Source organism: Drosophila miranda, chromosome 3, assembly GCF_003369915.1.
Source record: "Drosophila miranda strain MSH22 chromosome 3, D.miranda_PacBio2.1, whole genome shotgun sequence".
Classification (NCBI taxonomy): Eukaryota; Metazoa; Arthropoda; class Insecta; order Diptera; family Drosophilidae; genus Drosophila; species Drosophila miranda.
In genome coordinates this window covers 13,753,264-13,776,615 of record NC_046676.1, presented here as the reverse complement: position 1 = coordinate 13,776,615, position 23,352 = coordinate 13,753,264, and the positions used below count along the sequence as shown (strand labels likewise).

The 23,352-nt window shown below is 49.4% G+C and overlaps 3 protein-coding genes across 9 annotated transcripts in view; 1 reads left to right on the top strand and 2 right to left on the bottom strand.

Annotated features, from left to right (window-relative positions):
* Positions 1 to 23,352, top strand: part of LOC108160338 (POU domain, class 6, transcription factor 2) — a 65,671-nt gene that overhangs the window by 15,105 nt on the left and 27,214 nt on the right. For 6 of the 7 annotated variants that reach the window (XM_017294274.2, XM_017294272.2, XM_017294277.2 and 3 more), the window contains exon 2: positions 4,904 to 5,761. The exons of the other annotated variant lie outside the window; for it this stretch is intronic. In XM_017294274.2, coding sequence (XP_017149763.1) covers positions 4,940 to 5,761 — 822 coding nt within the window. In that variant the 5' untranslated portion in view covers positions 4,904 to 4,939. The remainder of the gene's footprint in view (positions 1 to 4,903; positions 5,762 to 23,352) is intronic. 7 annotated transcript variants of the gene reach the window in all.
* LOC117187965 lies at positions 18,300 to 19,222 on the bottom strand. Its single transcript, XM_033390978.1, has one exon. The coding sequence runs from the start codon at positions 19,121 to 19,123 to the stop codon at positions 18,422 to 18,424; it is 702 nt and encodes a 233-aa protein (XP_033246869.1). The 5' UTR covers positions 19,124 to 19,222; the 3' UTR covers positions 18,300 to 18,421.
* Positions 20,979 to 22,031, bottom strand: LOC117187963. Its single transcript, XM_033390976.1, has one exon. It carries the CDS (start codon positions 21,850 to 21,852, stop codon positions 21,046 to 21,048), a length of 807 nt encoding a protein of 268 aa, XP_033246867.1. The 5' UTR covers positions 21,853 to 22,031; the 3' UTR covers positions 20,979 to 21,045.

Here is a 23,352-nt window from a genome sequence, read left to right as displayed (position 1 = left end):
CTATCTTCAGATGAAAAAGATCCATACGATGGCACGATGGTAGCGCATTCGAGGTTCTCCATAAAGTCCTGCCTTCGTTATTATTTCCTTTTCTAAATGAATTAAAATCGCCAAATCGCGGAGGGTTGGGGGGTTGGAGGGGGGGGCAGCACAACGGGGAAAAAATGCGAATAACTCATTACGCGGCGCATTAAGGACAATGTCTGCGAGTGTGTGTGTGTGTGTGTGTGTGCTGGTCGCAGGACTCACGCTATGAGAGGGTTGATTTTTCAGCTTCAGACTGTGGGCATGACTTTGACTTCCTTTCCGGTTTATTTTTTTGCTTTGCTCTCATCCTCTGGGGGCGTTTGGTTGCACATGTTTATTGTTGTTGCCCCTGGCATGCCAATGGCAATTGTTGTTGTTGTTGTCGCTGTTATTGGCATCGCCTAGTGCGTGCTCTGCTTGAATCACGCAAATTTCATTATTATTATTATATTTTTAATGATTTGAGTGGAAAACATACATACAGACGACTGAATGGTCGTAACCGGCTGCCGTACGTGAGTAATCGAGTAATCGAATAGCATAAAAGACTGTTGGCCATAGTCCGCTGACCGGACTGCAAGTGCCTCATTGTTCGCGGACGGACAGGGCTTCGGTGGGACCAGGGACGATCCCTGCACTGGCTGAGTGCCTTCCGAGAACTCATTATACCCTTTCGGGAGGGTATATCTGATTTTGGCAGTGCAGAAACTAACGTATTGCGACCAGTCTCTCTGTTTCGAAGCTGCCAAACTGCCAAGATCGGGTCGGTTGAGCAAACGCCATCGCTGGATCGATCTGTAAGTGTATCAAAGGCTTCGTTCCTTGAAGACAGTCCTTCTGTGTGCCATCGGCGGGCGGCCCTGGAATCGTGGTAAGTAGTTGGGAGCCTCTGCAGCTCGATAACTTAAAAGTTCTGTGCGTACGGGTATATGGGCGTCTGTCCTGTCTCCCTCCCTCTCTCTTTCTATCTCTGGCCTAACCCTTGGTCTGTGCATAATATATCAGCCATTGTACTTTCATGTGTAATCGTGTGTTATTTTTAAGAAAATTGCACGTTCTGCAGCACACCACCCCCAGCAGAAGGGGCAGCAGAAGGGGCAGCGCAGGAGTCAGTCTGGAGGCAGCAGCAACAACCCTAAAACAATGCAACAACCAACTTGCAAAAGTTTTCAAACACGGCAGAGTGTACTGTGCTGTGCTCTTGTGTGTGTTTGTGTTTGTGTGCGTAATAAATGTTGCATAAATAATTTCAACTCAATGACTTAATGTTTCAGGGGCTACTCTGCCCCGCTGCCACCCGCATTATTGATTATTTTTGCTTTGCCAAAGTAGCCGAAAAACGGGCCTTGCCCCACTGTCTCTGCCACTGCCACACAGCTCTGCGCCATTCACTTCCTCCACGGCACAGCTGTGCGGCACTCGAGAGATTCGGTTTTTGTGTCGTTTGGCTATTTAATATGCATTTTGCGCTAATTACAAATCAAAGGAAAAATTTAATAGCCAAAGAGTTGGCCATAAAAATGAAGTTGTTTGGTGTCCGGACGGGGTCCGGGGTCCGGGGTCCGGGGTCCGGACGATGGCCGGGGCACTGGTTTCTAATCAAAAATTGCTTTGTGCCACATTTGGCTCTCCTAACTCTAAATGATGGCAAGTGTGCTACAATTTAGTTTGACTATTAATTACAACAAGTTGCAACAGCAGCAGCGGTAGCAGCAACATGTTCTACATGTTTTCCCAGGCCATGCCAGGCAAAAATTATTGATGATTTTATTAATTTGAATATTGCCAACGAATTGCTGTCGAAGACAAAACGCCTGCCATGCAACTCGATCTCTGGGACGATCCCAGGCGTGGATCCACGGCGATCCGAGGCGACTTTGAATGATAAATTTTTGCGATCGCTTCTCTGTGGCGCGCAGGCGAGTAGAAAGTTGCATGGAAATTGCAATTTATAGCCCGGCAGCGGTCTGGCAGTGGTGCCACATGTTGCAGCCACCAAGAAAATGAGTATAATTAGACCGGTTTGCAGTGTGTTCTGCTGCAGTGTGTGTGCGCCGTGCCGCATGTTGCGGATGGGGCACGCTGCACTGGAAATGAAGCGAGCTTGATTTGAATTATAGTCGCCGGCATGGCGATAATTAATCGTGCTATTTAGTGTGCTACATGAAATTCTACTAGTTTCCTAGTTATTGATTAGATTTCATAGTCGATGCTGCTGCAAGCGCAGGAAGCGACAAAATGTTGCTGCTGCCAGTGCCTGTGCCTGTGCCTGTGCAATTTTGCCAGACTTTTAATATGCGCAAATTGTACTTAATTTGGTTGCACATTTTGTCGCTGCAATTTGCCGTGTGTGTTGCCAGGCAGCCCATGTGGCCCCCGTCTAAACTTTCACAACATGTTGCAGCAGCAGCAGCAGCAGCAGCAGCAGCGGCAGCTGTCTTTTGGTTGCGTCTCTAAGCCGTGTCGTTCTCCTGCTGCCACACGTGGGCTTGGCATTTGTTGTTGACGCATACTTGAAGTAATTTTGTTTGTTGCATTGACGGGAGCCCTGTGTTTGGGGTGTTGTCTGTTTGCTGTTTTTATGAATTGTTCTTGCTGCCACATGGTGGAAGGAAGAGCCCAGAACCAGCCATGGCCAGACATTTGCATGCAACGTACAAAATTAATTATTACACTCCCTCCCACCCTCCCCCAGCACGGCATTCGGCCTGCTGCTTCCTGGCCAAAATCCACAACACGAAGCATAGCTTGGGCTGCGGCTATGGCTATGGATTTGCCTCTGGCTTTGGCCACGACTCTGCCTGTGACTCTGCCTGTGACTCTGCCTCTGCCTCAGACATTGGCATTGGCATTGCATGTACGAGTAGTGCAACATTCCAACTTTCAAGGCACAGTCCTGACATTCCTCGCCCGCCACCCCGAATGCTTCTCGGCTCATTACGGCGATGGCTGTGCGGCAGTGTGGCCGGAAAAGTGCGTTCGTTGACTGCTGCCGGCTGGCCAGTGTCGTCGTCGACACATGCAAAGCCACCCACTGCCACCACCCCACCCCCAAACAGAGAGTGCGAGTCCGAGCTACGGAACTTTGGGTACGACGCTGCCACGGACTCGGACGGGGACGGGGACGGGGACGGGGACGGGGACTAGGACCCTGAGTCCAAGTCCGAGGCCGAGTCCAACTCAGTTCCGAATGCAGTGGCTTGCATTATTACAACTGCAGACAGGATCTCAGTAACAGTACTGTGTATGCCACACACAGCCACACACTGGCCCTGGCTCCTGACAGGAGAGGAGCCGAGAGCAGCAGCAATAAGCCAGAGCCCATATGCATTATGCATTAAAATCAACGCCCGTTTTGTGTAGACCTGCAGACAATGCAACGGAGAGCCGAAGACACAGCCAGGACTTTTCCTTTCCAATCCCATCTCGTCGGCACGGAAACACAAAAACACAAAAACACACGTGGAGGCCCAATTTTCGGGCTGGCTTCTGTGTGTAATGTCAAGGCATTGCCATTGATGTGTCCTTTGTTTCCAGACGCCAGATGGGAGACGGGAGACGGCAGATGGAAGACGGGCTTACAGGGGATTCGATGCAGTCCGTGCAGGTATTCTAGGAGCCCTTTGGTACGAATTGTTGGCACAATTTAGGCGCCTTTGGGCTGGGCTTAGAACCGGTTCTTCCCTGGGCTCCAGCTCTGCCTTTGGAAGGTAATAGAGCTGACAGTTAATGGAATGTGTTCGAGCCGAGAGATGATTTTGCATTGCATTTTTGAGTTGGGCACAAATCTTTAAAGCCGATTGCTCAAGCTTTTGGCTCGTGCCTATCTCTGTGCCGAAAACATTACTCCTTCTGCTAGTCTTTATCTTCTCTCGATTAATTTTCCAGTCTGGACAAAGCTTTCCATGTATAAATGCTCTCCCTGCTCATTTCCTTCTGGTTCTTCTTGTACATAAGGAAAACTTTCTTGCCAGACAGCCAGACAGCCACCGGCCACCATACAAGAGCCGACTCCTTCTTTGGCCAGTTGTGCCGCCCGGCGTATAAATTATAATGCAGAGTAGGTGTAAAATGTTCGATTACGACTGTGCAGACTGCCCCCACATCCTGCCCCCGCATCCTGCTCTTCCTGCTGCTGCAGCCACCCGTATGCTTGGGCTTTTGTGTCCATCATACCATTGGGCCCCCTTTATCATGCTACTTTGGGCAGGAGTCGTTCCATGTCCAGTGCAGAGCGTCGTCGTCGTCGTCGTCGTGGCCTGGCAAGGACAGGGACACGGACACGGACACGGACACGGACATGCCTGGACTGCAAGGCTCTCGGCCACAGCCACGGCCTCCGTCTCCGCCTCCGCCTCAGCTTCAGCTTCAGCTTCAGACTCGGGTTGCGTTTTGCATTTGCAAAATTATGTGGCATGTGTGGCATACCCCAAACCCCCTGCCAAAGTTGCCCGCCATTGTTGTTGTTTGTTTTTGTGTGTGTGTGTGTATGAGTGTGAGTGTGGTGCAACAGGGATAATTAATGAAATTAATGCGACGGTTGGTGGGGTTGGTGGGGTTGGTGGGGGTTTTAAGTGCACGAAATATATTCGATAAATGTAAATTCTAAATTATGAGGGGCACAGCAGGAGAGATGCGCCCGGGGAAGGCGGCAGCAGAGAGGCGGGGTAGTGCTCTCAAATTGCAATCTATTACAATTGAATGAATTATGTCGTTGTATCTATTGAAGGAGCACCGGGTAGAGGGTAATAAGTACAGTCAGGCGGCAGATAGGCGTAGTCCATGGGATATGTGTGTGCTTTCTGTCTAGAAGAACCTTTTCGTTTATGCTTATGCCCCATCTTTTATGTCGTGTGACACCTTCTTGTTGTTGCAGGCGTGGCGCTCATGATGCGAGCGGTGCAGCAGTGACATGGCCGAGGGCTGCGAGGACTCTGCCGGCGCCGCTGAATCGACAACGTCACAGTACACAACGACGCTAGACAAGATGCTGGGTACGGTGTTGCCGTGCGAGGCGGCAATCGGTGCCACTCCTGGTGGCAGTGCCAGTGCCAGTGGCAGTGGTGGCAGTGTAAACTCAAACACCAGCGGCGGTGGCAACAACAGCGGCAGCGGCAGCATCAGCAATGCAAACAATATCGTGAAGCGGGAGTTTTGCGATGGCAGCTTGATGCCAGCTACTGGGGAAAGTGTTAACAACAACAATAGTACTACCAACAACAACAACAACAACAATACCAAAATTCAGTCACTGATTTGCACTGGAAGCAACAACAACAACAACAATAGCAGTGGCAATAGCAAAAAGAACAACAGCAGCAGCTCATCCTCCTCATCGTCGTCGTGCTCCTCGAGCTCATCCTCCTCCAGCTCTGCCTCCGCCTCCGCCTCTGCCGCCAGCACCCACACCAGCTGCACAACCACCGCCGCCGTAGTGCCATCGAACTGCTCCACAAATGCCAACAAGTCGCCCGGATCGCCCTACTCCCAGATGGGCATCGGCATGGGCATCGGCATCGGCATCGGCATGGGCATCGGTGTCGGGAGCGGCACTGGTGCGAGTCCGCTGCGGGAGGCCAGTCCGCTTGCCAGCCGCAGTCGATCGCCATTGATGCATGCCACAGCAGCCGCCCAATCGCCCTGCAGCGGCGGTGCGGTGGCGCCCGGCTCCCCGCCATCGGCCTCGTCGAACAGCTCGTCGCATGTGCTGACCCTCAACATCAAGACCGAGTCGGTGAGTCGCTGAGAATTTGCATTTCCACCTTCCCGAATTGAGCAACTGTTTGATAGAGTACTCCCGAGATTTGCCCCAGATTTGGGATATATCTCTCTCATAGGTGCACTCTCTTCCGCGCAACATGACTCACGTGTTGCACGGCCACCACTGCGGCTAAGGCGACTTTGTTGCGCTTACATTTAATTAGCATGCATAGCGCCCGGGCGACGGATCATTAATTAGACACCGCTTTGGAGTCGCCTAATCAGTTCAATCTACCAGCAGGCCAGCAGAATGTTGCAACTCCACCAATCAAGGGCACAGCTCAAACTCTTACCCCCGGGCCATCGTATCTCCGTTGGAGTCGTGCTCTAGAATCGCTCAGCAGGCACACACAAAAACCAGAAACAAACTGAAACCCAGAGCTCGGTCAAAATATTTTTGTCCCAATTTTAATGACCATAAAAATACTGATCGAAGACGGACAGACAGGGGGACGGGGCCGAACTTTTGTGCAATTGTCAGCAATAAATAAAAATTTCGCATGTCCTCTGGTTCTCGTGGTATTTTCGTTGGTTCTTTTTTGTTGCGGCAGCTTGTTGCCTTGTGGCAGGCACATAGTTAAGCAGCGAATCAGCCTGCTGCAGCTCCAGCTCCAGCTCCAGCTCCAGCACAGACTCTGATCTGCTGATCAAGGCGACTTCTATTTTCAAGTTTATTTTGGTTTAATTTCTGGCTGGCATTGGTCTTTCGGAGTTGGTCTTTGGTCTTTGGGCTTTGGGCGATTGTTGTCGTTGCTCGTAAAAATGCCTAAATTATGGGTCTGACAAATTCGGGATCAGCAGACGAGGCAAGAGGCCGAAGAAGCGTGTCTACGATATCTAAACCAATACAGGCATATTATGGTAAACTTTTCAATTGAATAAATTTACAAAAAGTTGTGAAATATTTGGAAAATCTAAAGAACTCGCAGCAGTCTCAATGGTCTCTCGATTCCCATTCAAATTCCCAGTGAAATCCAGCGTCCCAACAGTTGCAAATTGTTGACCCAATTCTAGCTGCAAATCAATTCAGGTCCATTTCTGGTCTCAAGTATCTCCTCGTTGGCATTCTGTGGTTTGGTTTTTTTTGGGCGCTTTGTCTCTGTCCGATCGGATCCGATCCACTCTATAAGTAATGACACAATCAGCTCACACGACACAGCAGCACGCACTCGGACTCCCCCTCTTTGGAGGCACTGCCAAAAGCTGTTGTAAAAAGCAATTAATAAAAAAATAAAGCAATCAAAATATACACAAAAAAAAATAAGGAAAAAATAGTAAAAAGTGCATACAATTTATGTGTGCTTGCAGTCAAATGAGTAATCGACTGCAACGGGGAGACAAGCAGCAACAAAGCCGCAACATTTATTGAAAATTAAGTAAAAAATAAAGACAAAAACCGGGCACCAACGGCTCCAAAGGCAACAAATAATAAGCGCAAAATAATCAGCACACACACACACACACACACACACCGAACAACAGAGAGCGGATACGAGCGGTTGAGGGAGAAATATGTCTAACTGAGAAATAAATTGTATATTGGCGCAGTGGAAAACAAGAAAATCCAGGTGCAATAAAAATCGAATTAGAGGCCATAGAAAAAATAAAATAAAATAAAATAAAGATACAAGTATAATCCATAGGAAAATTAATGTGCTAAGCGGGAGGCAGTGATACACTTTCTGGATGGGCAGATACTCGCAGAAGTGGGATGCCAAGTGGAGGATATTTCTAGGCAGGAGGAAAACGAGTCTGGAGGAAGCGAGTACCTAAGATCCCTCGACGAATAAGCTGTGATACCCACCAGAATACCCTAACCAGAAGCACTAGCACTGGCACTAGCAGGAGGTAGAGTAGGTTGAAGGAGAGGCTGACTTGACTTGACTCTAAAGATATATTACAGCTAATTATGAGGGGACTGAGTGGCGCACACGGACCCATTGACTACGCAGCTGTACAGCAGTATTTTGGGGCCAAGGCGGCAGCACTTGAAAGCTGCCAACCCGCTGTGTGAGTCATAGGCGTCTAATGAGCCACAGTCTGCTGTCGGCGGCTGCCGCTGTTGGCCAAGCCTTTTGGCCGGGTCTGGCTGTGGCCGGTGAAAGTACGGGGTGTGCACCACCGCCACCGCCACCGCCACCGCCACCCGTTTTGTACTCTAATTTAGTCTTACTAATTATAAGCTGATCGCAAATTGTACTCCTTCTGTTGGTCTTGTACGGCCAAGAGTCTCCTTGTTGCTGCTGCTGCTGCTGTTAGAGACGAACATGCCACGCATGCGCAATGGGGGCTGGGGCAATCAGTCTGTGGCTTGGCCAGAGGAAGGAGGAGGTTCTACGTGCGTGCCAAGCGGATTTGATTTGCCTGTTCAGCTGTGCTCGTGGGTGTGTGAGTGAGTGCTTGAGTGAGTGAGTGAGTGAATGAGTGCGTGAGTGAGTATATGAGTATGGACTCACATCTGCAGTGTCATCATCATCATGATCGTGGCGTTTGCCCAAACCGGTTTCTGCATTTTACTTTAAATGTTGCAAATATTTAAGCGGGATTATCCATGCTACGATGCCTGCTCTGCGCCGGTGTCCGTGTCCCGTCCCGTCCCGTCCCGTCTCAATCCCCGTCCCGTGGCCTGGTTCTTGTTACCAATGTTCTTTGTGGCCCTGGTTAGCGTACTCGCACTCCCAGCTGTGTTGCATGTAAATCGTTTGTAATTAGTTGAAAGTCTTGACGCGTATGTGCAACAGCAACAGGCAGGAGGCAGGCAGGCAGGCCGGCAGGCCGGCAGAAAGATTTTAAAAGAGGAGCAGACAATAATTGCTTATTAAATGAATGTTCTGTGCAGATATTTTTATGACTAACCACGTGAGTGCTAAATTGACTGCAAATGAGCCAAAAGTTGAAGACGGCCCATTGTCGGCCACGAAAGGGGGGCCTGGAGAGGCCCCACGAGAGGGCAATTTAAATGGTAAACAAATTGATAAATTACTTGCCAGAACTTTCGTGATGAGAAAGGCCGTAAGTGAAAGAATATTAATAATATTATGTTTTGATCCTTTTACAGGTTCCATATTCGTATATTCCTTTTTTTTCTGTGGCACGGGCGCCCTTCTATATTCTGTATTCAGCTTTTCCTTTTTGTCCACTCCAAAAGTATTCCCAGACCGGAGACAAGACCCAAATTCCTTTGCAGACATTTCGTTGATATTGATTCAAAATTAATTGCAAATAAATTACCAAGCAATTTGTGTGTCGAGATGGCGAGAGAGACCCGCACCAGCTGCATGCAACATTGAAATTGTCGGTGTGTGCTGTTGCATGTGTGTCTGTGTGTGTGTGTGTGTGTGTGTGTGTGTTTAAGTATAAATTAATTGTATCGCCGAGTAAGTACGACTTATGCACGTCCACGTAATGCCAATAATCATCTGGGACTGGCTCTAACTACCCGACCCGATCCCCCTTCCACCTTCCTCCCCGTGCTACTTGCCTTAATTTCATTTCATTTACGCAAAGCCGGCAAAAAAAAAACAGCAACAACAGACTGCAAAATGGCAAATTGCCTTCGTCTTAATTATGGTGGCATTAAAAAATTATTAACAATGTTGCCGACAATAACATGAACTGGTTGTGGCCGTGTCCAGATCAGGCGTCCTCTTGGGGTTGCAGTTTTTCGATATTATAAATTAGAGGAAATTTTCTATTGCGTGATAATCGACATGAGAAGTGGCAGCAGCGACATGGCACCATCTGTTGGCCACTTCCATACTTCTCCCACTAGACTAGACAAGACTAGACTAGACTAGACTAGACAACTGTATTATGACAAGCCAATAATTGGCAGCCATTATTCATAATTTTAAGTGCGCCTGGCCGGCTACCATTTGTATCTATCACTTTCAATCTGCATCTGAATCATTTATCTGGTTGCCCATATAATATTTATCTGGTCGGTATGCCACATACTCGTGTGAATCACAGTGCAACACCTAAGCCGAGGCCCATTGTAGGCTCTGTTGACCTTTCCTTAGTCATAGGCCACATGCCATATGCCACATGGCTTCCTTCCCACCAGAAACGGTTCCTTCCACATCTGGATTGACCGCACAGACCATCGATGGATACCACTCGATGAGGATCGGTTATGGAGGGGGGGTGGCGGGGTAGCGGATGGCGGATGGGTTAATAATTAGCGAAACGCGATTTGGGCCAGGTCTGGCCTCCATGGGAGAGAAAATCCATGCCCACTGGCCATGTGCGAGGACTGCAGTTGGAGCTGGAGTTTGGCATTAAAATAAATTTAATATAGCCAAGCTCTGAGCCGGTTGGCCCAAAGCCCGAGTCAGAGCCTGAGCCTGAGCCTGAGACTGAGCCTGAACTTGGCTGCCGAGTCGAGTCTCTCATAATTTGCAAAAAAGAGACGAAGTCGCTTGGCCAAGTTGCAGCTGAAGTCGTAGTCGGATTCGGAATCGGAATCGGAGTGGCTGCAACTGAGGCACAGACGCTGTGTGGCTGTGGCTGCGGCTGTGGCTGCCTCCGCTTGGCTTCAATTAAACGTGTCTGTGTGCTTGTGTGTGGCTGCAATAGTTAAGGCCAAAAATAGCATTTAAACTCATTAATTTAACGCGTGATTATGACCATGTTTGTAAGCGCACTCGTACCGCACTCCGACTATGAGTTCGTGGCGTCGTTTCTGCCTGCCGCTGCCTGCTGCCTGCCGCTGCCTGCCGCCTGCCGCTGCCGGCTGAAAGTGGAGTTCGAGTTGGAGTATGAAAAACGTTGCCAAAAGGCATAATATTTGTTGCTTTTATTCTTGTTACCTCTTGCTGTTATTGCTGTTGTTTTTGGCATTTATTTTGCGCTTCTTTTGCGGGCCTTACCCAGGGGGAAGGGGTCGGTGTCGGTGTCGGGGTCTGTGTTTTGGTTTTGGCCATCGCATCGCATCGCCTCGCATTGTTGATGTTTTATGCATCAGCGGGACAATTCGGCCTACACTGACACAACCCAATGCAAGGATTATGGGATATCGTTTAAAATTGTACATTCTCCAATCACTTTATTATGGAATTCTGTGGGGAATGCTTCTCTGTAGAACCCACAACTATCCACACTTTATTCGATCGTTAATCCCATTTCTCTCAGTGCATTTGTTTGAGTGCGTCACAAATTAAATGCACATTCGGTCTGGCTTCAGGAAAAACCCACCGCAGAGGAAAGAGGAAAGCGAAAAGCGAAAAAGCATAAAAAAGAGATGCCACAATTGCGATAATTTTTCTATTTGTTAGCATTGCGTTTTGGCCCCAAAAGAAATTGGCCATGAGGCAGAGACCGACATACCTTTATGGCTTAAAGCGAGCGAGAGAGCATTAATTTTTTTATGTGCTCATTGTGGGGGCCAAGTCCAAGACCAAGTCCAAGTCGAAGACCAAGTCGCCGAGGAACTCTGGCTGTAGCTCTGTCTCTGAGTCAGTTGTTTATTTAGCCAAGCCATGCAAAGGAGGCTATACGGTACTGGTACTGGGACCTGGAACCTGGGACCGGGGTCCAAGAGGGTCAGACTGGAGCTCTCCTCCACTCGATAATTGCAATGAAATTGCATTCTACTTCCATTTAGCCAAAGGCGCTAATTCGTTTATTATGAGCTCTGAGGGGTGGAGAAGGAGGAGAGGGGGAGGCCAGCAGGAGGATAAAGTCTGCGGCCAGAGCCACTCCGCAGATGGCATGGAAAATGCTCAAGAAAAATGCATAATTTTTCCGTCTTTTGCGTTGGGTGTGGCACAAATAATAAAGGAAGAGAAATAACAATGGCAAGAACAAGTTTGCAGGCCGATTTTGTTTGCTTAATGAGTTCAAGAGAGTGGGAGGAACGTAACATGATATTGGAGCAAGACGAGGAAAGCTGTTGGCAAGAAAGGTTACGACTGTACTGGAAGAAAATAGAGAACAAACGATGGAGTTGATGGAGCGAAGCCTGAGGACTGGATTAAAAGAAAGACTCAGACTCAGGTGAGCTTGGGAGCAGGCAGGGGAACATTAAGACAGCATTGAATTAGTCAAAAGATACCAGTATCCCCCAAACACCCATATGATACACACGAGTGCCTTCCAAAATGAGAGCAAAACTAGTACGACGAACAGCGACCATCGTCTAAAGAGAGTAATTAGTCTGCTGACTAATTGCAACTAATGTGCATGTCCATGAGTGTGTGGTGTGGGATGGTGTGTGACAAGGAGATACGTGTGGGGTGGGAAGGAGGCCAAAGGACCTTTCAATAGTTTGCTTGTGTCATCGTTAGTGGCCTTTGTGGCGGTTGTTGTTGCTGCTGCATTATTGGCAGTGCCAATTAAGTGAAATTTATGTGCTTCAATAAATTATGAGTGCCGCAGCTGACAGATGCTACAGAGTACACAGAAAAAATAGTCACAAAAAAGAAGAAGGTGGAGCAACGGACGCCGTGGCCAATGCGGGGCAAAACTTTTGGCCAAAAAGGACAACACAAAAGGAAAAGTGGCTTTTAGTTGGTGGGTAAGCGCGACACATGTCGCTAAGGTAAAATAGTTATTAGTAAATATATTCAGCACTATATTTGCATAGATATCCCCTCCTACACGCCACACATCGCACGGCCAAAAACACACCACACATCGCACATACGCCGCGGTGTCCACGGCACAAACTACGGCCCGAGGGCCACTAATAAAACAATTGACGTGCTGTGAGGGCGCCCGAAAGCCAGTTGATATCCGAACCAAACTGAACCGAACCGTAGTTGACTGCAATAATTATTCAAGCGCCAAACACTAAGGGCCACAACACCATCCATAGACACAGACACTGCCACAGACACTGCCACAGCAGGTGCAGGTGCAGGAGCGACATCATCCTCATCCTCATCCTCATCGACAGGAACAGCAACAGCAGCAGCAGCACACACTGGGATACCGGGGATAGAAGGCTATTATTGCGCCCAACTTAACCTGTTTTAGTAATTAATTTGGGTATTGTACGTTTTAATTAGTTTAAGAGAGACAACAGCAGCCATAGAGCACTGGAAACAGCGTCAAAAGAGGGGCGTCTGATGGCAGCCAGTCGCGACTATGTACTTTGTGTCGCCAAAGAGAATACATATATCCCGCCGTGGAGTCGCCTAATCAACCAGTTCTCGATGGAAACTGTGTTTGAATTTTGGAACCATTCAAAGACACTTTTCCGTTCCTCGCTGGCCCAAAAGCAAAGTGGAGTGACTTCTAATCGATGCCAAGGGTTGCAATTCGTGCCACAACTAATCCCAGTCCCCTTGGGGCATAGACGATAGCACACCCCCAACATTAGACGCTTTATTTCCAGCTAATTATACACGCTCCGCACTGACTCCGTTCGGACCATCGTCCTTTGCACGCGTCTCGCCCTGGACAGTGCGGACAGGCTTTGGGCGCGTCCAAAACATATTTCAAAGTCTGGCTAAATACATTTTTAATTATGATTTTGCGTTAATAATTATGACCTAAGCTAACGGCAGCAACAAAACGAGTTGTTGCAAGTTGTTGCTGTTTGCTGTTTGCTGTTGCAAGCCGTAATAGCCTACGATACCCAGCGGAGTCGTCGAATGGTTTAAATTAATAATTACGCGAAAAGGCAGAAGGCGCAGGCCACGAAGCCACGAAGCCTCGTCTCAGGCGCCTTTCGGGCTGGCTCTGGCTCCAACTCCGGCTCCGGCTCCGGCTCTGTCCTCGGCGCTGTCGTCCCCAGTTTGCATGCAAGTGAAAATAATTAATGCACTTAATGTGTAATTATTTCAATTAAACGATATGTATTCCACCGATGCGGGGTCCTGTGCTGTGCCTTCTCGTTCTCTTTCGCTTAATTGGGTGGGGCAGGAGCGGAATTAAGTTCGGCCTAATTGGCTTTTCGCCTGCCCGATCATTGATACCCTGAATCTATGTGAGATGGGATCGCGATATAGTAGTAGGGCACATCCATCAGCAGATCAGCAGATCAGCAGATCATGCAGAAACCAGTTCCACTCTTTCTTGATGCGGGCCCCACTTAATTATGTCGTGCGAGTGTCATTGCCGTAAATTGTATTCCGTCGATCTGGCCTAATCACGGCACATACACTGGCTTATGGCCCAATACAGCCAGCACTTGGCGGTGTTAATGGCGTGTACTTATTAGTCGCTGTTTGTCTCTCAATTCCGAATGGATGCAAATTTGATTGTGAGTTATGGATGTACGACATTCAATTGCAACAACATTGTTGCTGGCCAAACATATAGTTTACTGTTGGCCATTTTTGTTGCTAACGTTTCCTCTTTTCTTCTTAATTTCTGTATCTTTTTTCTCCTGCAATTATAGTGCGATTAGAAAGTTTTCGTCCGCTCTCTTATTGATATTTCTCTGGCATATTTCATGCCTGTGCATGCAACGTTTTCGGAGTGCGGGAGGGATGGAGAGAGTGGGCACAATTATTTATTGCAGCCATTTGGTGGCATGAATGCCTCTCTTACTCTCGCTCTCTCTCTCTCTCTCTCTCTCTTTCCCTGTATATGCCTGTCTTCCTCTCTTCTCTGGAAATCCATGGCTGAGCTTAACAGGCGCACAGCAAGGGCAGCAGCAGCAGCAGCGGCAGCAGCAGCAGCAGCCTTTCTCGGAGAGGAGTGTGAATGGAACCCCTAAGAACAAAAAAGAGCCTCAAGCAGAGAGCTGGACATTTCTTAGGTGTTTGCTTTGTGCCTCGAAAAGAGAGTGTGCCAGAAGGCGAGTTTGCTCAGCACACGGAAGAGAGGAGAGAGTACGACGGAATTTAAGAGGTTCTTAAACTAGAGATAGTCCCAGCTGTGGGGATTGCAGCTTACTCGAGAAAATTCTATAAAAATATATAACTACATTTAATTTGAAATCTTGAAATTTACTCACCGCATCGCACCGCTCTCACATGGCCACAGAATCATATTTTCTCTGCTCCCTGAAACGTCCACTACTGCGCTGTGCTGGATAGTGTTTCGGCCCTACAATTTGATTATGCCATGTCCGGCAGCTATTTTAGATTTGATTTTCCATGCACATTTTCAGTTTTCCCTCGTTGTGTTCTTTTTTATCCCAGTCCCAGTCCCAGTCCCAGTCCCTTTCCCTGTCCGGCGAGAGTGTTTTTCACATTTTAATTTAAATTAGAGGGGGAGCCATGCCAGGGCTACTCAGGGCTGCTGTTCAGTGGATGGGCGTGGATGTGGATGTGGATGGGGATGGGTCTGACGCTGTCTGACAAGCGTTATGCCTGTTATGCTCATAACTCGTTCAGACTCTGGACGAGCTTAACGCGCTGATGTATGCTAATGAGCCGGCATTGTACCCTCTGCTGACTCAACTGCTGGACAGGAGTAGGAGTAGGAGTTAGGAGGTGGAGGCTGTTGCTGCTGCTGCTGCTGCTGCTGCTGCTGCTGCTGCTGCTGGGGTGTTTCCATAAATATGCATAATGCAATTAACAGCCAAATGTAATTGCAAGAAATAAGAAAAAACAGAGAAAAATCAGGGCGATGAGGAGATGGGAGAGTGAGAGATGGAGAGACGGAGAGCAGAAAGAAGAGAGTAGTCGAGCATTAGCTGCTGACAAACCACCCGCATGACAGTACAGTACGGTCCTGTCCTGTCCTCGTCCTCGTCCTCGTCCTCGTCCTGCACCGCAGTCATGTCACATCACGTCACAGCACAGATGGTGATGCATGACAGCCATGCCAGCTGCTGCTGCTGCTCGGTTCAGGCCATGGCTTTTGCATACGAGCCAATGCCCGACTTTCCCAACCAACCTGTTCCCTCGCAAATTTTAATTAGGCTATTAAACAATTGCAGGAACGCATGTTAGCCAACCAGTTTGCCTGTGTCGCTCCTCTCGCCCAGTTCCGCCTCAAGATCGAATCTTTGCCTGGCGAATCTGTGCCAAATTTCGCATAAACACTGCCAACAATTCAGAGCCGAAATACAAAACCAACAAAGCCAAGCAAACCGAATAACCGTTGCGTGCCTAGGCCCAGTCAGAGCCACCAGCCTGCACTCCGCCAGAGACTTTGTCTTCTGTCTCCAGTCTACAGTCTACAGTCTCTCTATCTATCTGGGAGTCTGTATGCAACTGCAACTGCAACTGACTCCGACTCTGCCTCCGCCTGGCTGATTGGGCGCGCGTTGTTTTGCATTTCCATTTCCATTGCCATTTCCATGCCAAAGTCAGTCCAGTCCGGCCGAGTCTGCGTAATAAAATGCATTTTAATTTGGCTAAATGTTCAATTAAATTTAAACATGCGCAGTCTGCTGTTCGCATTTTGTGTGTTTGCTGTCGTTGCGTTGAGCTTTTCCGCACTGGCATCGATGGCAAAGTGAATGTACAATCGGACGACCCTCCGACGAAACCCAACTCCAATCCCCTTGACTGCGAATTATCTCGAATTGAGGGTGGAATATATAGAAATCAGTAAACAATATCTGCGTGTAACTCATATTTAAAATAATTATTCCCAGCCATAGCCATTCCCATTATTCAATATTTTCAATATAATAATTTTGATTATCCAAACAAATTAAATAAATGCCCAGCTCGTCCGTCTATTACTTTTCAGGCTTGGTGATTTTGATCGTGGTCTTGAGACGGCTTTTTCCGGACTTCAGTTCGTCAAGGGCCTGCTGCAGAACGGCAAGAACCACTTGTGTGTGTGACTGCGTCTCCGTTAGGTTGGTGTGGAGGCGGTGCCCCTTGGCGTCCCCCTTGGTTACAGCGAGCTTATCCGTTGGCAGTTTCCGAATACCTTTTCCCGGTTTGACAGGTGCCTTTGGCGCTGCAGGGCGCAGGCAGGCCGGTGCCTTTGGCCCAGCAGGGCGCAGACTCTTCAGAGATTTGTCAAGTCCTGTGGAAATCTTGCTTCGGGTGGCCTTCGTATCAGCTGGAACTTGTATGGTTTTAAAGGGCCTGTAGGGCTTTATGGTATTATGGGCCTCTGGAGCCTCGGACTCGCGGCGAAGGAACTCGCCAAAGTCCGAGTCGGCATCGGCTGTGCCGGCCAAGTCCTGGTCTTTCCTGGAGGTGGAGGAGTCCGCTCGGTTATGGTCCCACACACTTTGCATTTTGTCAAAGAAGATCTTGCTGGCAATCTCAGTGTTGAACGCATCGGCCATGTCTGTCTCCTGGTCTGCGTCCAATGCGTCTGTGGATTTGGCCACGCGGTCACGGTGCCACATGCTCTGCATTTCGTCGAGGAAGACCTGGTTGGCGGCCTTTTTCGATCCCGATAGATTCGTTGTTGCGGGAACCCGCTCCTCTTTGGACCTCGTTCTGAGCCCCCCTTTCCCCCTTACATTCCACCTCATGCACGCCTTGTAGACAGATAGATTTGGAGAGAGTGTGCTTGCCCTGAACTCCGGGTCCACTGCATCATTCAAGATATTTGCCGCCTGTACGGCCTGATTCATGCACTCGTCGTAGACAGTTCGATCCGCTTCCGGTTGAGTATTAGTGCTGGCCACATACTCCTTGAACAAGGACTCTATTTCGGACGCTGCGAAGCTCTTTGTTTCCTCAATTGATTCCAAGAAGTCGGTGAAGTCGGCTAGATCGTATGACTCATTGTTGTACCGCACCGCTGGACCCGTTCTCTCATCCTCTGCCAATGGACTGTTTGCTTCATTGGTGATACAGCTTTCGTGGAACCAGCCAGCCTCGGAGGCGGGGCAGCCAGCGAGGATATCGTCCTCTGCTAGACTAATGCATTGGTCGTAGTCATCTGTGGTTCCAGGGGCACTCGCAGAGTCCTTATCCTCACCAAATCTACCGCTGGATCTTCTGCTAAACCTTCTTCGACGGATGTCGTGATAACCTTTCCTCGATTGATACGCAATCGATGACGCGCCCTTATCGCGAGCAGTTAAGGTCTTCACACTAATAGTGTCCTCCGCCTGACAAGTGCTCTGATTGTTTTCTTCGGGTGCCCCGAATTCGCCATTGTAGAACAGCTGATCGATCATCAGCTGATCCAACTGATCATCATTGTCCAGCGCCTGTCCATGCAGCCCTTCAGCCGCAGAGCTGGCATCGATCTCCGAGTCCTCGCTGAACAATTCGTCCTCGGAAGTCGGCTCCCCGGTGCCAATCGTACGGATCTCACACAGGGATTGCGTCTTTTTGGCGTCCCTCTCCGGGTACACGAGACACGCCTGACTGAATCGTCGACTCAGGTCGAGCCTCGCCTCCGAGGGCTTGGCGGCCAGGCAGTGCGTGACGCAGCGATTGGCCATTCGCGCACATATCAGCATCGTGGACGAACGAGAGATCATAGTGCCGGCGAAAGCGAAACAGAATTTGTATTTTTGAAAAGAGAAATTTCGATATGTGTTCTAGCTTGGGAACTGTGTAATGGACTGTCCAAACTAAAGTCTATTCCCAGGCAGGAATACGACAGATTGGTCGGAGAGTGCTCCGTAGGTGTAAAGGGTCAGGGAGTTGGGCAAATAGAAGAACGACAGCTCACTTTCGTCTCCATTCTATTTATGATTATTTCTTTAATGTTTTCTGATTGTCCCGTGGGCTCTGACAGGATCTCTGCAGCCAGAGTGCACAGCTTCTGTCAGAGCTCACAGGACACATGTTTACACCATCCTCGGTTACGATCGCTGGCACGGATAGATGCTCCTTGGCTTCCTGGCGAACAGGTTGGCAAAGCAGATCGGGTAACGCTCCAGGCAGCGGCACTCGTGTGGACGCTCCGGTATGAGACCACCGCGTAGGCACTCTGAGTAGCTGGGAAACGGACATTTGATCTTCTTGCACGGCCTCCAAGACGAGCACTTGGGCGGCACCAGTCGCGCCCTACAGCTTGGCATTGCTAGGCTGGTGCAGCCCTTGGCCGCCTTGTTCTTGCGGCGCTTCACCTGTGGCGGAATGGCATCGGCCCAGCGGCAGACTAGCTTGGGCACCAGGCGGGGACAACACTCCCACCAGGTGCGCTGGAAAGGGCGGAATTTATCCGACGCCTGGTAGAACAACACGTCGAAGCGGTCGTCGCACTTGTTGCAGGACTTGGGCAGAGTTTTCCACATGAGCTCTGTGCGGCACTTCGGTGGCGCTGTCTCAACCCCCGACATCTTCTTGAACTGGTCGCACAACAACGTGGAAATGCTCCTCCCCACACAGAACTCGTTGGAGGGTCGACTGCAAATGTGCTCCTTGAATGGCTTGGATCTGCAATCGATTGAACTGCGATGGTCAAGGGGGTGGATCATTTTGATCTCAGCGGCTCGATGGAAGCATCTGCTGGAAGTGGAGATCATTTGGAGCATCTGCCAGGCCGAACCCATTAGCATCATGGTACGATTCTTTCAAGGGGAACTTTAGTGGGTTTATATGAATTTTTAGGGGATTTTAGGCCAAAAGTTGGAAGGAAACGGCATTGCCTGCCCCATTTTCCAATGAAAAAAGACTACTTTTGCCCGAAACATTAATAACTTAACTTTAATAGCCTTAATAACTTTAATAGTTTGGTTTTGAGAGAGCAGCCATGGAGAACCGGAGCCACCATCAAGTACAACTCGGCCACAGCACAATCTCCCTGCGGTAGTGTTGTGTTCAAGCTGTAGCTGAATGTGGCGGCAGATGGCCAGGACTGCACCCATCAGAGTCCACTATGTGTCAATTTAGAAACATTTACGTGTCATTTTGATGCGATCAAAGACTCTGGTTATTGACGCAGGAGCCCAGGCCGCGTCCCATGGTGTATTGTCTGCCCATGAGCAGAGTGGGAGACATCTTGCCCAGATGGAGGGGCAGCTTTGGTGTGGGCGGCGCCTTGAACAAGCTGAGGCCCTTGCGGGAGGCTTCCAATAGCTGAAACATCTGCAGAGTCTGCAACTTGGGGGCCATTGCTCCGAGGACAGGGACCGTGGCCGGGACCGGCAGCATCTTGTCCCCCGATGCACCCTTCGGCAGCGTCGGACTGAAGTCGTTGGGCTGCTTCTTCATCGGCGATCGCTGGCAGCCGGATATGAATGAGGTCCACGTCGAGGTAAAATCGTAGTTCATCGCCTTCGCCATTCTACGCGATGCCGGGATCTGGTGCGAGGCGGCGTAGGGCCTCAAGTAGTCAAATCGCTCAGCGGCCTTCGGCTGCGGGGACAGCGCCTGGGCAGTCCACTGAGCCTTGCTCCTGATGAGATGCGACTGGGATTTCGACTGGTTAACGAAGAATTTTGTCAAACGACCCGCGCAAATGGAGGCCAAAATAGACGTTCCTGCCATGACTATTTTCGGCGTTTTCTTGGTCTCGATTGTGAACACTAAAGCGAAGAACTATATACGAGTAATGCGAACAAGCGATTTGGAAGACGGTTTGAGCAAAAAATAAAATGTACTTTGATATGTGATGTGTCTGTGAATGTGAATCGAAAGTCAATGCCAACTGGATCCTCCCAACGGGAGCTACACAAGTTCTGGCTATATTTTCTAAGGTTGCTTCGAAATATATTTATTTCTTCAAAAGAATCATGGATTGCAAATATTCGGTTTTCCGAGGCCCGCAACGGACGCAATTTGGAAATGTTTCATTGGTTGGCCCCGGAAAACAGAACCTAGTGCTGTCCAGTCCACAGTTTCCTTGCCGCAGCCCTTTTGACAGAACTTTGGACAGGAAAACTGTGTAACGATGGTGAGACTCCTTACGGGTCGCCCGATACCCTGGCGGCTGAGTCTTCTTCAGGCGCAGCTTTCCCGGCGGACACTCCACCGTGGTCCACTGATGGTAGCGGCACATCTCCGGACTCGGCGGCTTGGGGCCGGGCCTCTGGGTCTGCCATTTGTTGCCGGTTTGGTGGAGGGCCTCGCGCAGGACGCTGCACTTTGCCTCCAGCTCACGGTACACGGCCATCAGCTTCTCGTACGGCAGTTGGTATGGAAACTGCCTCTGGGGTGTAGAACAGCAGAGCACAGACTCACATGGCGGATCGGGAAGCCTCGCCATGGAGCGAGCCTGTCTGTAGACCGATCGAAGCTTTAAAAGCGGACTGAACTGCTTCATCTGCATGGCTCCGGTGGGTTCCCTTTTGGTGGTAGATTTTACAACATTGAATTTTGAAAAGCAAAGGACTTCGAACGACGATGCTCTGACAACTGGAATGAGAGCCAGGAAAGTTCAGTCCCAAAAGGAATCTGACAAAAAAGACGATGGACTATTGTTTGTTTGCTCTGTAATTGCACTAGTTTGGGCTATTGTTTAATCAGCGATAGAATCGGAAGCCTAGGACTTTCTGTTACGATAATACTCCCAGACGGAGCACATGGACGGCCGCTGAAGGCAGTTGCACTCGGTGGGTGGCGCCTCCGGCAAGGGATCGATCAAGCACTCGGAGAAGCTCGGGTACTTAGTCAAACGCTTGCGGCAGTTGCCCGGGCCGCGTGCGCCAATCTTGCACCTGGTTGAACCATGTACCGCCTTGCAGAAGGGCATCGTTATTTTCGGGCACGGCCCGCCCATCGACTTGGTGCAGGTCATCAGGTCCAGCTTGGGCGCCCCGGCGTTGCAGGGAACCATTTTGCAGACGGTCGAGGACTTGGGTTTCCTGCGCATGCGCCGCTTGATGTTTATTGGCTTCAGGATGCACTTGGCCTTACGCTTGCGCCGCTTCAGCACACACTCGACCCATGTGCGCTGGTACTTGCGACGCAGCTTGTCGCCAGGCCGGTAGTACTTCAGGTCCCTGCGGGGAAACGCAAAGGCACACCGGTCCGCCAGGCACTTCATTCTCTCGGTGATGAAAGAGTCGACTGTGAACTCCGGATCGGTACGACACTTGTACTCGGTGCGGCGCAGGGACTGCCAGCAGGCCTCGGGCACCCTCGCGGTGTCGGGGGGCTCCATCCGCTTGAGGTCCTTCCGCACCGACAGCACGGGGTAGCTATCCACGCAATCCTCGCAGCCTTCGCCCCCGTACAGTGTGTCCAATTTCCTAATGGCGTTGCAAGCCGAGAACAAGCTGGGGGTCGGCTTGCACAGGTCCTGCATCACCGTTGTCGCCCTCCTCGTGGTATTCTTTAAGAGAAACATAGTCGTAGTCCGTGTCGAACTGGTTGCACAAGTTTATAGCCGATTTGTATAATTTTTTATCAATCGAAAATTTTTCAACAAAAATTTACTGTTTTTTTTTTTCGAGAAATTTATTTCGTAACGCAATTTTGATTTCGTCTGGACGGGGTGAAGGCAGAGCCGGAATGAAAATTCTTTCTAGTTTCCAAGCATTACGAAAATTTTTGAAAGCAAATCAGGCGTTGTCTTTTGCTTTCCAAAATTTTGTATTTCCACACGCCCGGACGTGGGAAAGGTTGAATAACAAAGGAGCTTCTTTAGAAGTAGCCCGTAGTCGAGATGTCTGCTTTAGGAAACCCCCCTAATGATTTCGATCCTAAGAACTCTGTAGTCCACACTTTGGTCTGTAATTTTATAGAAAATTACAAAGATTTTCTCACAAGTCTCCCCGCCTGAAGAATCCCTTACGTGATGTAGGAAACTGTAAAAATGTATAAATATACTAAGGGGCAGCCCCACTGCACACTCGCTTCTCTCGTGACCCAAAACCTTTTTTGTATAATAGAGATTTATTTTTGTTTAATTGATTGGAGTTTAAGGGATTTTCTATAACTCTTCAGCGATCGCTTAGCGTACGCCTGTGCGTATTCTTAGGCGAGTCCTTTCCTAGCGGATCCAATTGCGAGTCTCGGTCCATCCTTCACTACGGCGCTGACTGTAGTGGCACTTGGGGGCCCTTGGCTGCTGAGGCTCCTGCCAGGTGGCTTGATAGGATTGCTTGGACCAGCGGCGTGGAGTGTATTTGGTATCGTCAAATCGTTGCTGGCCTGAATGGTTCCACGAAGCATTGGTCCGACGATGCTGCTCCTTCCGGTCGAGTCCCTCGATGTCGCGACGATCCGTGGCCGGCTTTGGGGGCTCTTCGATCTCTTCCTCTAGCTCGTACTCGGGCCAAGTCCGCTCGTAGACCCGATTTCGGTAGCAAACAGGCTTGTAGAATGTATCATCGTATCGGGCTGGACGGTTCATCGCCTGCGACTGGGACGTCTCCCGGGGCTGGCCCTTCAGCATCCTAGTCCTGTGGTTCACCAGCCCAGGGTGGTCCGACATGTGCATGGCCCTCACGAATCCCGGCACTTTCGTCCCGTTGGCCATGCCAGGTCCAACGACTTTGGCTCTAAAAGCTGCCCACAAAGAATGCATTCTGATTGCTTATAATTTAGATACTAAAGTCCAAAAAGTGAAAATTTTGAAAAAAATGATGAAAAAACAATCCAAGCGGAACCGAAACTGTTTTACTTATGAGAAATTTCGAGAAAGTTTTCTAGTTTACAGCAAATTCCTTGGAATTTAGACTCCAGGACTACTAGATCCACTCATATTCGACAAATTGGTAATAAAGCTATGCTCAAAAGTTTATTTAATGAAAAGCAGTCTGGATTATGAACATTTTGTTATCCTCGATGACCAGATCGTAGAACCCAGCCTGCCATTGTTCGCTGTACAGCCAATCCGAGGCAC